At 47.5% G+C, this 16,022-nt stretch overlaps 1 protein-coding gene across 5 annotated transcripts in view; it reads left to right on the top strand.

Annotated features, from left to right (window-relative positions):
- gra (granulito) overlaps positions 1-16,022 on the top strand; it is a 293,031-nt gene that overhangs the window by 70,732 nt on the left and 206,277 nt on the right. For all 5 annotated transcript variants that reach the window (XM_072467990.1, XM_072467992.1, XM_072467994.1 and 2 more), the window contains one exon: positions 1,438-1,511. In XM_072467990.1, coding sequence (XP_072324091.1) covers positions 1,438-1,511 — 74 coding nt within the window. The remainder of the gene's footprint in view (positions 1-1,437; positions 1,512-16,022) is intronic.

Here is a 16,022-nt window from a genome sequence, read left to right as displayed (position 1 = left end):
TAGAGATTTTGCCCTTAACACCCACCTCTAAATAATTATATAAATAAGCGAAAGCAAGGTTCCCAACACTGAGCCCGGGGGACACCACTTTCAACTTTTCTCCAGTCTGCGAAATGCCCATCTATATCTACCCTCTGTTTCCTATCTCATAGCCAACTTCTAATCCATGTTGCCAGGGACCCATCAATCCCAAACATTTTTAATTTGCTAACCGACCTGCCATGTCACAACGTATCAAATGCTTTCTGAAAGTCCAAATATACATCCACGGCACTCTCCTCATCCACTGCCTGTGTCACCTCGTCAAAGAACTCAATTACATTTGTTAGACATGACCTGCCCTTGATAAAGCCATGTTGACTATCTAGTATTAACTTATTTTTCTCTAAGTGTATATTTATCTCATCCCGTATTATTGCCTCCATCAGTTTCCCCATTGTTGATGTTAAGCTAACAGGTCTGTAATTTCCTGAGTTATCCTTTGCCTCTTTCTTAAACAATGGCATCACATTGCAATCCTCCAGTCCCATGGGTCTAATCCTGTGTTCAGAGGGGCCTGGAAAATGTCTGTCAATGTCTCTGTAATATGCTGCCTTACCCCTCTCAGCAATCTGGATGCATTCTACCCGGGCCTGACGACTTCTCTACCTGGAGTGCTGCCAGCCTTTTCAGCACTTTTTTCTATCAATATACTGCTCAGTTGCTCAACACCCACATTTTCATCTGGGCCATTGTCACCATCTTCTAATTTGGTAAAAACAGAAGCAAATTACTCATTTAGTACCACACTGCCATACCCTCTGCTTCAGTGAACAGCTTACCCTGCTTGTCCCTCATGGGCCCCACTCTAAACTTCATTGATCTTTTACCATTAATATGTTTGCTTCTGTTTTAATGCAGTTTGTATATTAAGGACTTGCCAAAAAATTGCTGCTGGTCTTGACCTCTATGTTCATTTTATTGCGGTTATTATGCATGCACCAAGAACTACATGCCCATGTCCAGACTGGTATTTTAAAACCATGTTCCTGCCACCTTGCTTTCCACCCCAATGCAAACCCCCTTCCTCCCTTCAACTCACCTTATGTCTCTGCTCCCTCTTGTTTGCTACTTCCTGCTTGCTGCCCCTATCCCAACTCCCATTGAAACAAATGAAAGTTTTTGAAAATCCTCTGCTGACTGATCAGATTGCTTACACAATTAGATATGCATACTTTCAGATATGCAGATGTTAATTTTTGATGCTACTCGCATGAATGCTGAAACGGTTGGTTGGAGCTGAATCTGGTAAAAATTTAGATGTTCAATTTAGGGATTGCCAGTTCTTCAACAATTGCATTTCCCAACTGATATTTTGCAAGGAAATGAGAAAACTCATAAAAGTGTCGAGAATTGTGCATCAATAATCTTTTATTTTTAAATTTATCTTTCCATTAGATTCTGCTGTATGTATTGATTACCTACCACCGGTTTTACATCAAAATGAAGTTTCATGGAGTGAAGAGAACTGGGTATGATCAATTCCATTTGTAAGATGCTTTTCTATGATCCCATTTCTTGCCCAAATGAGTTAATTTCTGTTGAATATTTCAGAAATGAGGGAAATTATATATGGTCATTGAGTGATAATATTTTAGTTTCACTGGTGGATGGAAAGTCTTGTAGTTTTCAACAAATGAACTGAGTAAAGTCACCCTAATGTCTATCCAGCTACTTATTTGTCAACTACACTTCCGCTTCCACATTTGATCTTGCCCCCATTAAAATCATTACTGTCTCTCATCCTGGCCATTCCTTCTTGTACAGGCTTCATCTCTGCACACACAAGTCCAAAGTAGCAGTCTTTAAAGGATAATCAGCAGACAACTGGTTCACTATTCACCGCCACCTCTAGCTCGACAACATAAAACACTATTGGACAGGTGCGGGAAAGAGCAAAAGGGGGGCAGGAGAGATTAAATAATAAATGTTATGGGTCCGGGTTTACAGAACCCAAAAGTGTTTCATGGAGTTCAACTGACCCACAACTTTTAATAGATTGTGGTGTGGGAAGCACACGGCGTTCTCTCCAGGTGTGATACAGCAATTATGGACAAATGGTTTTTAAAACAAAACTATGTTTATTCTATGAACTCAAGTTAACCTTTTAAAAACAAACATTGAATATCTTAACACCCATTACTTCAAAGATAACGCAAAAAGACTACAACACTAAATAATCCTTCAAACTGTTCCTTTAAACATCCAAAAGACTTCAAACCTTCAAAAATGGACATGAGGTTACATTCAATATATTTATAGTCTTTGGATTTGCAGACATCAACATACCAGCTCTGTGTTTCTTCCTGCAGCTCTCAGCAAAACACACAGACACTCCCAGCTGCCTTCTCAAACTAAAAGCAGAAGTGAGCTCAGCTCCCCCCCCCCCCCCCACCCTCTGACATCACTTCAGTAATATGATCAGCTCCACTTCTTGAAGGTACATTGCTTAAACATCCATTTCTTAAAGGTACTCTCACATGACACCTCCCCCCAAGAAAAAAAAAAACCATCAACTTCAAGATGGTTTCATTTTTCACCTTTGCACCATCAATTAAGAAATGCACACAGTAAAAACACTTTTCAGTTCAAAAAAACAACACATGCAAACAGGTATAATAATATAGTCCATTTTCGTTTTTCGTTCTTCTTTCTCCAACCAAAATCCTTCTCGATTGACAGTCTCTTTGAACAAAGTCTCTGCATGATCCATCCATTTCTCTATGCCTCGGCATTTCTCTTCAAAGTTAGATACTTCAGTTCAATCTGATCACAGAGTCCCTTGCAATTCTCCAATACCGGAGCATCGCTTACCACAGCTTTCAGGCAGTCAAATGCCTGCTGAAAGTCCGCTGTCCATTGAAATTTTTGACGTTTCATCAGCAAGTCCATCAGTGGAGCAACCACGCTACCAATCTTTTGCACAAAGGTTCGATCAAATCCACTCATGCCAAGAAATCGCATTATTTCCCTCCGTCTTGAGGGTATCGGAAACTCAAGGAAAGTGATTTGGGCTTTTCCAAATTCACTTCTGGCTAGGTTTATTACCAAACCTGCCACCTGAAGTCGATCGAATAACTCCATCAGATGTTGTAAATGTTCGTTCCATGTCTGGCTGAAAATTACCAGATCGTCGATGTATACCGCACAATTGGGTAATCCTGAAACAACTGTTTTAGTTAACCGTTGAAATGTGGCTGGGGCGTTTTTCATGCCAAATGGCATAACTTTGAATTGGTATATATCATCTGGAGTCACAAAAGCTGAACTCTCCTTCGCCCATTCGGATAAAAGTACCTGCCAGTAACCTTTAAGTGAATCCAATTTGGAAATAACAGCGGATTGTTCCACTTTCTCAATGCAATCCTCCAAATGTGGGATAGGATAAAAGTCCTGTAACTGCATTAACCTTTCTATAGTCCACACACAAACGTTGGGTACCGTCTGGTTTAGGTACCATCACTATGGGTGAGCTTCATTGGCTGCAACCCACTTCAATTATGCCATTTTTAAGCATCCTCTCAATCTCTTTGTTAACCTGTGCCAATTTTAAAGGGTTAAGTCTATATGGATGTTGTTTGATTGGAACAGCATTTCCCACATCTACATCATGTACAGCCATTTTAGTACTTCCCAATTTATCTCCACAAACTTGCCCATGTGATATCAATAACTCTTTCAGGTCAGTTTGTTTTTCCTCTGGAAGATAACTCAACAATTTATCCCAATTTTTAAGAACATTCTCAGTTTCCAATTTAATTTGAGGTATGTCAAATTCACAATCATCTGGATTTGGTTCGTCACTTTGAGTTAGAATCATTAAAACCTCCTTTTTCTCTCCTTCTCTTTCAAATTACCTTTTAAGCATATTCACATGACACTCTGTGAGTCTTCCTTCTATCTGGTGTTTTTACCACATAATTCACCTCACTTAATTTCCTTTCAATCTGATACGGTCCACAAAACCTAGCTTTTAAAGGTTCACCTACCACTGGTAACAATACTAAAACGTTATTATCTCCTTTGGCAAAACTACAAACTTTGGATTTCTTGCCTGCTATCCGTTTCATCACATTTTGTGCAACTTTCAAAAGTTGTCTAGCCAATTCACCTCTATTTAACAGTTCCCTAAAATTTGACACGTAATCCAATAGTGTAACTTCCGATTTCTCACCCACCAATTTTTCTTTAATCAATTTAAGTGGTCCTCTTACCCCATGACCAAAAATTAGTTCAAAAGGACTAAATTTGGTTGACTCATTAGGTGCATCCCTAATTGCAAACAGTACGAATGGAATTCCTTTATCCCAATCCTCTGGATAATCTTGACAATAAGCCCTCAACATTGTCTTTAATTTCTAATGCTCCCTGCAATTCTGGATGGTACGCAGTTGATTTAAATTGTTTTATTCCTAAACTATCCGTAACTTCTTTGAATAACTTTGAGGTAAAATTTGATCCTTGATCCGATTGAATTTCTGTGGGTCGTCCATATCTAGTAAAGAATTTAAGTAACTCCTCCACAATCTTTTTAGCTGTAATATTACATACTGGAATGGCCTCTGGAAACCTAGTAGACACATCCATTATAGTCAAAAGATATTGATTCCCACTTTTTGTTTTAGGAAGCAGTCCTACACAATTAATTAGGACCCTTGTAAAAGGTTCCTCATATGCTGGAATGGGTATTAAGGGCGCTGGTTTTATCGCTGCTTGAGGTTTCCCTATCACTTGACATGTGTGACATGATTGACAAAATTTAACTACATCTTTATGTAGTCCAGGCCAATAAAAATGTTTCTGGATTTTAGCTTGAGTTTTCCTTATCCCCAAATGACCTCCCACTGGTACCTCATGTGTCACTCGCAACACCTCCTTTCTATATCCTACCGGCAATACTACTTGATGAACTTCTGCCCACTTTTCATCTGCCTGCATATGTACAGGTCTCCATTTACTCATCATGACATCACTTTTATGGTATTAACACTCTGGTGTGTTAGACGTTTTAGTTGCTGCGAAATGAAGAGTCTAAAGTTCTTGTTCCTTTTCACCAAACACCATTTATTTCACTTCCACAGCCTCTGCACAAAACTCTTAACACCACACCACCCGACAGAGGCCACCTGAAGCCCCTTTACATATCAGTGTCAATTAATGGATACTTAACATAAATGAGACAACTAATTGCAATGTCTCTTAACTAATTACTTAACATGGTGTACTCTCAGATTCCTCTTCCGTATAGGCTTTCTAATATATCCGTTTTATTTCTAGATCTTTGTGTTGTAACTCCGCCAATTTTCCTGAACTAAAAATATCCGCCTCATCCTCCACCTGTTCTTGTTCTTTTTCAACCATCAGATCAAAAATCGTTTCTGATAATTGCACTTCAACTTCAACTTCACTCTTTGCTTTCTCCTCTTGTCTTAACCTGTGACTTTGCGACCTTGCTACTACACAATCCAGAAAAATCCCAAGATATTCGTCCTTCAACACTTCAGTTGTCTGATTTTCCACTGGCTTATCAAGCACAGTAGGCATCACTCCCACCTGCGATCCAGCTATATCATTACCCAAGATAAACTGTATTCCCGGACAAGATAGTTTATCTATTACTCCTACTACCACTTCACCACTCTTCACTGGACTTTCCAACCTTACCTTATATAATGGAACAGTACTCCTCTCACCCCGAATTCCACATATTACCACCTTTTCTGGCAACATTCTTCCCAAACTACATAACTCCTCATCTCTTCCCATTAAAGATTGACTAGCCCCTGTATCTCTTAAAATTGAGACTTCTTTACCTGCTCCTCCTGATACACATGAGTAAACTTTTCCCACACAAGTAAATTCTTTAAAAAGATCTGGCACCTTCTTATCAATCACCTCTTGATCAGGCTGTACAATCTTTTGCACCTCCTTCACTTCACTTGGGCTTTCCTTTACCACTATAACAAACCCCACTGTCTTATTCTGTTTTACCACATCAGCCTTCCCAGTGCTTTTCTTCAACCACCAACACTGTGACTTTACATGGCCTCGTTTATTACAGTGAAAACATTTGAAACTTTTAATTTCTTTTCCACCCTCCTGGATTTATTTTTTAATCGGAGGTACACTGTCCTTATTATCTCCCATCACATCACCTTTACCTTTACCACTTGAGTATTTCTCATGCCCCCAGTTTCTATCCCTCACCGGCTGAAACTGATGTCGGAAACCAAGCTTTGATTTATGAACTAATTCATAATCATCTGCCATTGCTGCTGCTAACCGCGCAGTTTTAACCCTCTGCTCTGCCACATGAGTTCTCACTACATCAGGAATTGAATTTTTAAACTCCTCCAAAAGTATAATTTCTCTGAGAGCTTCATATGTTTTGTCTATTTTCAAAGCCCTTATCCACCGATCAAAATTACTCTGTTTGAGCCTTTCAAACTCCATGTATGTTTGACCAAATTCTTTCCTTAAATTTCTAAACATTTGTCTGTTGGCTTCAGGCACTAGTTCATGTGCACCTAAGATGGATTTTTTCACCTCCTCAAAAGTCCCAGATACCTCCTCCAGTAGTGATCCAGTAGACTTCACTAGCTCTACCTACCAGCTTTGTTTGAATCAGTAATACCCACATGTCCTGTGGCCATTTCATTTGTTCAGCTACCTTCTCAAATTAAATGAAAAAGGCTTCCACCTCCTTCTCGTCAAACCTTGGCAATGCTTGGACATATTTAAATAGATTCTCACCAAGCCTTTGACTTTGATGCTCTTTCTCACTATCCTTATCACTATCATCCAACTGTACGTTTCCCTTTACATCTGCCAATTTTAACTGACTGTCATGTTTCATGGCCATTTTCTGAAGTTCAAACTCTCTCTCTTTATCTTTTTCCCTGATCTGTATCTTCCTTTCTCTTTCTTTTTGTTCTGCGAGGGAATATTCTTTCTGTTCTCATTTCTTCTCTCTCCTTTTCTTTTTCCTCTCTCTCTCTTTCTTTTTCCTTTCCACCTCTTTTGTATTCAAGTTGCTTTTATACTTTCTCATGTTCCATTTGTTAAATTTGCAACTGAATTTTTGCGATTTCCATTGAATCAAACGGTATCTAATGCAACTCTAAATGCTTAATCACTGCCATAATTACCTCAGCTTTTCGCATTTTGTCAGGTAATGTTAACTGCAATGTTTTTGCCGAATCTAACAGTCTGCTTTTAGTCTCTGCCCGTAAGGTACTGCGTGTGACCATCTCCACCCCCAAAAACTTAAGAGCCTCTGAAAGAGCCATTGTCCACAACACACTCCCCACTTAAACTAAAATACCACACTTGAAAAGCAACCACGATATGCTCACCCCTCACTGTCTTTAAGTTCACTAAACCAATCCAATAGATAGACTTTTATCCCAGACGAGCCCCCAATTGTTATGGGTCCGGGTTTATAGAACCCCAAAGTGTTTCATGGAGTTCAACCGACCCACAACTTTTAATAGATTGTGGTGTGGGAAGCACATGGCGTACTTTCCAGGTGTGATACAGCAATTATGGACAAATGGTTTTGAAAACAAAACAATGTTTATTCTATGAACTCAAATTAACCTTTTAAAAACAAACATTGAATATCTTAACACCCATTACTTCAAAGATAACCCCAAAAGACAACAACACTAAATAATCCTTCAAACTGTTCCTTTACACATCCAAAAGACTTCACACCTTCAAAACGGGCAGCACAGTAGCATAGTGGTTAGCACAATTGCTTCACAGCTCCAGGGTCCCAGGTTCGATTCCCGGCTTGGGTCACTGTCTGTGCGGAGTCTGCACGTTCTCCCCATGTGTGCATGGGTTTCCTCCGGTTTCCTCCCACAGTCCAAAGATGTGCAGGTTAGGTGGATTGGCCATGATAAATTACCCTTAGTATCCAAAATTGCCCTTGGTATTGGGTGGGGTTACTGGGTTATGGGGATAGGGTGGAGGTGTGGGCTTGGGCAGGGTGCTCTTTCCAAGAGCCGGTGCAGACTCGATGGGCCGAATGGCCTCCTGCACTGTAAATTCTATGATTCTATGAAAAACAGACATGAGGTTACATTCAATATATTTATAGTCTTTGGATTTGCAAACATCAACAGACCAGCTCTATGTTTCTTCCTGCAGCTCTCAGCAAAACACACACACACTCCCAGCTGCCTTCTCAAACTGACACCCAAAAGCAGAAGTGAGCTCAGCTCCCCCCCCCCCCCCCCCCACAGCCGCTGCAAGTCCCGCCGTGCGCATGTGTGGCCACTGATGTGTTAAGTAAGTTGGTTCAACGTTGACTGCAACTGGATGCAGTGAAACTAGAAACCGACTTCTGACACGAGATGGTCCAACACTTTTTTTTTAATTAAAAAAAAAATAATAATTTTTATTAAGGTTTTCATAAAATATCAATAACAAAATGAAAAAGGAACCCAACAGGGTTAAGTACAAAACACCAGAGATCTAGGGTCTAGAAAAGCAACCCTCCCTACCCCCCTCCCCCCCTCCCCCCTGTACATAAATAATAAATTAACATTAACACCCCGACTTAACACAACTGGTATATACACCCCCCTGGACCCTCCAGTGTAAATAACAGAAACAGAAATAAAGTAAAGTAAACCCCCCCCCCACCCCCCCGAGTTGCTGCTGCCATTGACCAATGTCAAGCATTCTGCCAGGAAGTCCAAGAATGGTTGCCACCGCCTAAAGAACCCTTGTACCGACCCTCTCAAGGCGAATTTCATCCTCTCCAATTTAATGAACCCCGCCATATCGTTGATCCAGGATTCCACGCTTGGGGGCCTCGCATCCTTCCACTGAAGAAGAATCCTTCGCCGGGCTGCCAGGGACGCAAAGGCCAGAATACTGGCCTCTTTTGCCTCCTGCACTCCCGGCTCATCTGCCACCCCAAATATTCCCGGTTTGACCCTGGATCCTACAACCCTCGACACCGTCCTCGCTACGCCCTTCCAAAATTCCTCCAGAACTGGGCATGCCCAGAACATATGGGTATGATTTGCTGTGCTCCCTGAGCACCTAACACACCTGTCCTCACCCCCAAAAAACCGGCTCATCCTTGTCCCGGTCATGTGTGCCCTGTGCAGCACCTTAAACTGTATGAGGCTGAGCCTCGCACACGATGAGGAAGAGTTCACCCTCCCTAGGGCATCTGCTCACGTCCCTTCCTCAATCTCCTCTCCCAACTCCTCCTCCCACTTACCTTTCACCTCCACCACCGAGGCCTCCTGCATCACCTGGTAAGTTTCCGAGATCTTCCCCACTCCCACCCACCCCCCCCAAGAGCACCCTGTCCTGTACTGTGTGTGGCAGTAGCCTCGGGAATTCCACCACCTGCCGTCTGGCAAACGCCCTTACCTGTAAGTACCTGAAGGTGTTCCCCGGGGGGAGCCCGTACTTCTCCTCCAGCTCACCCAGGCTCGCGAACTCCCCGTCCGCAAACAGGTCCCCCAACTTTCGTATCCCTGCCCTGTGCCACCCCGAAAACCCTCCACCTGTTCTCCCTGGGGTGAACCGGTGGTTCCCCCGTATTGGGGTCCATGCCGAGGCCCCAAAGTCCCCCCTATGCCGCCTCCACTGCCCCCAGATTTTGAGGGCAGCCATCAGCACCGGGCTTGTGCTATACCTCCTTGGAGGGAGTGGCAGCGGCGCCGTTGCCAGTGCCCCCAGACACGTACCCACACAAGCCGCCGTCTCCAGCCTCTTCCATGCAGCCCCCTCCCCCTCCATCACCCACTTGCGCACCATCGTCGCATTGGCGGCCCAGTAGTACCCACAGAGGTTGGGCAGCGCCAGTCCCCCCCCCTATCTCTACTCCGCTCCAGGAACACCCTTCTCACCCTCTTGAGTCCCTCGCGCCCACACAAACCCCATTATACTCCTGTTAACCCGCCTAAAAAAAGCCTTCGGGATAAACACGGGGAGGCACTGGAACAGGAACAAAGACCTTGGGAGCACCGTAATTTTGATTGACTACACCCACCCTACCCGCCAAGGACAGCGGCAATGCGTCCCACCTCTTGAACTCCTCCTCCATTTGCTCCACCAGCCTTGTAAAATTAAGCCTATGCAGGGCCCCCCAGCTCCTGGTCACCTGGACCCCCAAATACCTGAAGCTCCTCTCCGCCCTTTTTAGTGGGGGCTCGCCAATCCCCCACTCCTGGTCCCCTGGGTGAACCATGAACAGCTCACTCTTCCCCATGTTGAGCTTGTACCCCGAAAAGTCCCCGAATTCCCTAAGTATCCTCATTACCTTCGGCATTCTCCCCACCGGGTCCGCCACATACAGCAGCAGGTCGTCCGCATAGAGCGACACCCTATGCTCCTCCCCACCTCGCACCAACCCCCTCCAGTTCCTTGACTCCCTCAGTGCCATAGCTACGTGTTCACTTGCCAGTGCGAAGAGCAGGGGGGACAGGGGACACCCCTGCCTCATCCCTCGGTGCAACTGAAAGTACTCGGACCTCCTCCTGTTCGGGACTCGCCATCGGGACCTCATACAACAGCCTAACCCACCTGACAAACCCCTCCCCAAACCCGAACCTGTTCAGCACCTCCCACAGGTACTCCCACTCTACCCTATCGAAGGCTTTTTCATGTTAACATTCAAAATCCTCCGCACATTCGCGTTCAACTGCCTCCTCTTCACAAACCCCGTCTGGTCTTCATGGATGATCTGCGGCACACAATCCTCAATCCTCGTGGCTAAGACCTTCGCTAGCACCTTGGCATCTACATTTAGCAACGAAATCGGTCTGTAAGACCCACACTGCAGGGGATCCTTGTCCCGCTTCAGGGTCAAGGAGATCAGTGCCCGGGACATCGTCGGGGGCAAAGCCCCCCCTCCCTTGCCTCATTGAAGGTCCTGACAGGCAATGGGCCCAACAGGTCCATATATTTTTTATAGAATTCGACCGGGAACCCATCCGGCACCGGTGCCTTCCCCGCCTGCATGGTTCTTATCGCTTTGGTCAGCTCCTCCAGCCCAATCGGGGCCCCCAATCCCGCCACCAGTCCCTCTTCCACCTTTGGAAACCTCAATTGGTCCAGGAAGCAGTCCATCCCTCCCTCCCGCGGGGGCTCGGATCGGTACAATTCCTCGTAAAAGTCCCCGAAGACCCCATTGATGCCAACCCGACACCGCACCACACTCCCTCCCCTGACCTTAACTCCCCGATCTCCCTAGCTGCGTCCCGCTTCCGAAGCTGATGCGCCAGCATCCGGCTTGCCTTTTCCCCATACTCGTAAATCGCCCCCTGGGCCTTCCTCCACTGCACCTCCGCCTTCCTGGTGATCACCAGGTCGAATTCGGCCTGGAGGCTGTGCCTCTTCCTCAACAGTCCTTCCTCGGGCACCTCCGCATACCTCTTGTCTACCTTCACCATCTCCCCCACCAGCCTCTCCCTCTCCTCCCGCTCCTTGTGGGCCCTAATGGAGATCAGCTCTCCCCTCACCACCGCCTTCAGCGCCTCCCATACCATCCCCACTCGGACCTCCCCGTTGTCGTTGGTCTCCAAGTACCTCTCTATACCTCGGACCCGCTCGCTCACCTCCTCATCCGCCAACAGTCCCACCTCCAAGCGCCACAACGGCCGCTGGTCCCTCTCCTCCCCCATCTCCAAGTCCACCCAATGCGGGGCGTGGTCCGAAATGGCTATTGCCGAATACTCCGTATCCTCTACTCTCGCTATCAGTGCCCTACTCAAAATGAAAAAGTCGATTTGGGAATAAGCCTTATGGACATGCGAGAAGAATGAAAATTCCCTAGCCCCCAGCCTTGCAAATCTCCAAGGGTCCACCCCTCCCATCTGGTCCATAAACCCCCTCAGAACTCTAGCCGCCGCCGGCTTCTTACCCGTCCTAGACCTGGAGCGATCGAGTGCCAGATCCAGCACCGTGTTAAAATCTCCCCCCATTATCAGGCCCCCCACATCCAAGTCTGGGATCCGACCCAACATATGCCGCATAAAACCCGCATCGTCCCAATTCGGGGCATACACATTGACCAGTACCACCCTCTCTCCCTGCAACTTACCACTTACCATTACATACCTACCGTCATTATCTGCCACAATGCTCAACGCCTCGAATGATACCTTCTTTCCCACCAAGATCGCCACCCCTCGATTTTTGGCATGCAGCCCCGAGTGAAACACCTGACCTACCCACCCTTTCCTCAATCTTACCTGGTCTGCCACCTTCAGGTGTGTCTCCTGGAGCATAACCACATCCGCCTTCAGCCCCTTCAGGTGTGCGAACACGTGGGCCCGCTTAACCGGCCCATTCAGTCCCCTTACATTCCAGGTTATCAGCCGGATCAGGGGGCTACCCACCCCCCTCCCCCGCCGACTAGCCATAACCCCTCCTTGGCCAGCCACGCGCCCGCACCCCACTCCCGGCCCGTTCCCCACGGCGGCATACCCCCGTCTCGACCCCCCCCCCCCCCCCACTTGCTCCAGCTCCCCCTTGACCATAGCAGCAGCAACTCGATTCCCCCCCCCCCCCCCCACCCCGGCTAGGACCCATTCTAGCTGATTTACTCCCCCCCCCCCCCCCCCCCCATTGCACTTCTGCAAGTCAGCTGACTCCTGCTGACCCTGGCCACTCCTGCCTCTCCTTTGACTCCTCCCCTTGTTGACCCCCCCCCGTTCCCCATCCACAGGCTCTCCCCCTCCCCCTTCCATTCTAAGCGCGGGAAACAACCCTCGCTTACCCGCCCCGGCCCCGCCCCCTCCAGTCTTCAGCACGGGAAAAAACCCACGCTTTCCACCTACCCGGCCCCGCCACCTCTGACGCAGCTCCTTTTACAGGCCCAGTCCCCTCGCCTCCGCACTCCAGTCCTGGTATATTCGAACCTCCGCGTTCTCCCACCTGCTGCTCCTCTCCTTCTTGGCCCACCTGAGCACACACTCCCGATCAATGAACCGATGGAACCTCACCAGCACCGCCCGCGGATGCTTGTTGGCCTTGGGCCTCCTCGCCAGCACTCTATGGGCCCCTTCCAGCTCCAGGGGCCCCTGGAAGGACCCCGCTCCCATCAGCGAGTTCAACATGGTGACCACATAGGCCCCCACGTCCGGCCCCTCCAGCCCCTCCGGGAAGCCCAGAATCCGCAGATTCTTCCGCCTCGACCGATTCTCCATCTCCTCGAACCGCTCCTGCCATTTCTTGTGGAGCGCCTCGTGCGCCTCCACCTTTACCGCCAGGCCAAAGATCTCATCCTCGTTGTCGGAGATCGTTTGTTGAGCCTCGCGGATCGCCACCCCCTGGGCCGTCTGTGTCTCCAGCAGCTTATCAATAGAAGCCTTCATCGGCTCTAGCAGGTCCACTTTAATCTCTCTGAAGCAGAGCTGGATACCCTCCTGCTGCTCCTCCGCCCACTGCATCCACGCTGCCTGGTCTCCGCCCGCCGCCATTTTGTTCTTCTTCCCTCTCATCTTCTTCGGGTCCACCACCACCTTTTTAGTCGCCCCGCTCCTAGTAGAAGCCGTATACTATCGGGGAGCTGTTATAATCTCCTTCCCACACCAGGAAATGTCAAAAAAGTGCCGTTGGTGGCCCTGAAAAGAGCCCAAAAGTCAGTTTTTGCGGGAGCCGCCGGATGTGCGACTTAGCTCCGCATAGCCGCAACCGGAAGCCCAACACTGTTTTATTGAACTTCTTGATTGCTGTACATAGTCTGCTGTGAGTTGACACTCTATCAATTTAACTGATAACCTTGACCAGACTAACTCTACCTCATGGTGATAGTGCTCACTGGCTTGTGCACTCTTACTATCTCAGTAGCTGTGTCCTGTAGAGAGAGAGTCTTAATGCCCTGTGCGCTTTATAGTGGTGGTGTCCTGTCTGGTGAATGGTTGTTGTGTGTCTTGTGTGTTCATTGGTTATCCAGTGTGTCAATTACTGCCTGTCTGCATCCCCTTGTATACATGAGTGGATATTATGACATCTCCCTTTTTTGAAGTGAAATTTTGGAACCTGGCGATATATATACATGCATGATTATATACAAGTGGTGAGTGAATGAACATATGTACATGGGAAGTTGTCTATCGTGCAGATACAGAGCAAACTGACCAGAATTTACAAGATTTAAGTCTATAGATTCAGTCTTTGTGGCGGGCGACAAATTCTTGTCGATCGCCTCAGAGGTAGAGGGGGGGACGCCGGCACTTGGACAGACACGATTGCTGCCATGTCGGTGGCCTCATGGAGAGGTGGGATCACTGCCAGATCGGTGGTCTCATGGTGCGAGATGTCCAGAGGAGGCATGATGACATGCGGAGAGGTGCGGCCAGGCGGTGGGCAGGGTACGTTTCATAGCGCCCTCCTGTTGCGCCGTAGAATGGAACCATCAGCCATTTGGACAATGAAGGATCTGGGGGCAGCCTGCCTGATGTCAATAGCTGGGGCTGACCAACCTCCCTCAGGCAACTGGACGCGAACAACATCGTCTGGAGCCAGCGCAGGTAGATCCTTGGCATGAGCATCATACGTGATCTTCTGCTGGTCCCTGGATCGCTGTACTTTCTGCAGCACCGTGAGGCGGTCAAGGTCTGGAACATGGATGGCTGGAACAGTCGTCCTCGGGTTGCGGTTCAAGAGCAGCTGCGCCGGAGACAAACCAGTCGACAGAGGGGTTGCCCTGTATGCCAAAAGCGCCAGGTTGAAGTCCGAGGCTGAGTCTGCAGCCTTGAACAGCAACCGCTTGACAATATGGACCCCTTTTTCGGCCTTCCCATTTGATTGCGGGTAATGGGGACTGGATGTGATGTGACTGAAGTGGTAGGATCGTGCAAAGTCAGACTACTCTTGGCTGTAGAAACATGGGCCATTGTCACTCATTACTGTGAGTGGTATGCCGTGCCTGGCAAACGTCTCTTTGCAGGCTTTAATCACTGACTTGGACGTGAGGTCTGACAGTTTCACCACTTCCGGGTAGCTGGAGAAGTAGTCGACCAAGGGCACGTAATCATGCCCATTTGCGTGAAAGAAGTCTATCCCCACCTTGGACCACGGAGAAGTCATGATCTCATGCTGTTGCAGTGTTTCCTTGGGCTGAGCTGGTTGAAACTTCTGGCATGTTGTTCAGTTGAGGACCGTGTTGGCAATGGCTTGGCTGATGCCAGGCCAGTAGACTGCCTACCGAGCTCTGAGTCGACATTTTTCAACCCCAAGGTGACCCTCCTGGATCTGTCTGAGAACCATGGCTTGCATGTTTTGGGGAATGACGATTCTATCTAGTTTAAGAAGGATCCCCTTGACAACACCGTTAACTCGTCCTTAACATTGAAGAACTGGGGGCACTGCCCCTTTTGTCAGCCATGGGCAAGGTGTTGCATCACGCGCTGCAGTAGAGGATCTTTGGCAGTTTCTTCGCGTATCTGGACAACTCATTCATCAGTGGCTGGGAGGTTGCTGGCACACAACTGCACCTGTGCCTCGATGTGGTGAATGAAGTCGCTCGGTTCACACGGCATGGTGATTGATCGGGATAGGACATCCGCGATGATCAGCTCCTTGCCCGGTATATAGATGAGTTCGAAGTCATACCAGCGGAGATGAAGAAGAATTCGCTGCAGCCGAGGTGTCATGTCATGTCATTTAAATTCTTCTGGATTATGTGGACTAAAGGCCTGTGGTCTGTTTCCACCGTGAACTTCGGCAGAATAGTCATGAAACTTGAATATTCCTGTCAGGAGACCCAGACACTCCTTTTCGATCTGGGCATACCGTTCAGTCGGAGACATGGCCCTGGAGGCATATGCCACTGGAGCCCAGGACGAGGAATCGTCTCGCTGGAGAAGCACCGCCCCAATGCCGTCCTGGCTTGCGTCTGTGGATATCTTGGTATCCTTGGTTGAGTCAAAGAACGCCAGTACTGGGGCTGTGGTGAGCTTCGCCTTCATTTCAAGTCACTCCACTTGAAGCCACTGGAACACTGT

Source organism: Scyliorhinus torazame, chromosome 11, assembly GCF_047496885.1.
Source record: "Scyliorhinus torazame isolate Kashiwa2021f chromosome 11, sScyTor2.1, whole genome shotgun sequence".
NCBI classification, from domain to species: domain Eukaryota; kingdom Metazoa; phylum Chordata; class Chondrichthyes; order Carcharhiniformes; family Scyliorhinidae; genus Scyliorhinus; species Scyliorhinus torazame.
Note: the sequence above shows the minus strand (reverse complement) of the source record. Positions and strands in the feature narration are given on the sequence as shown.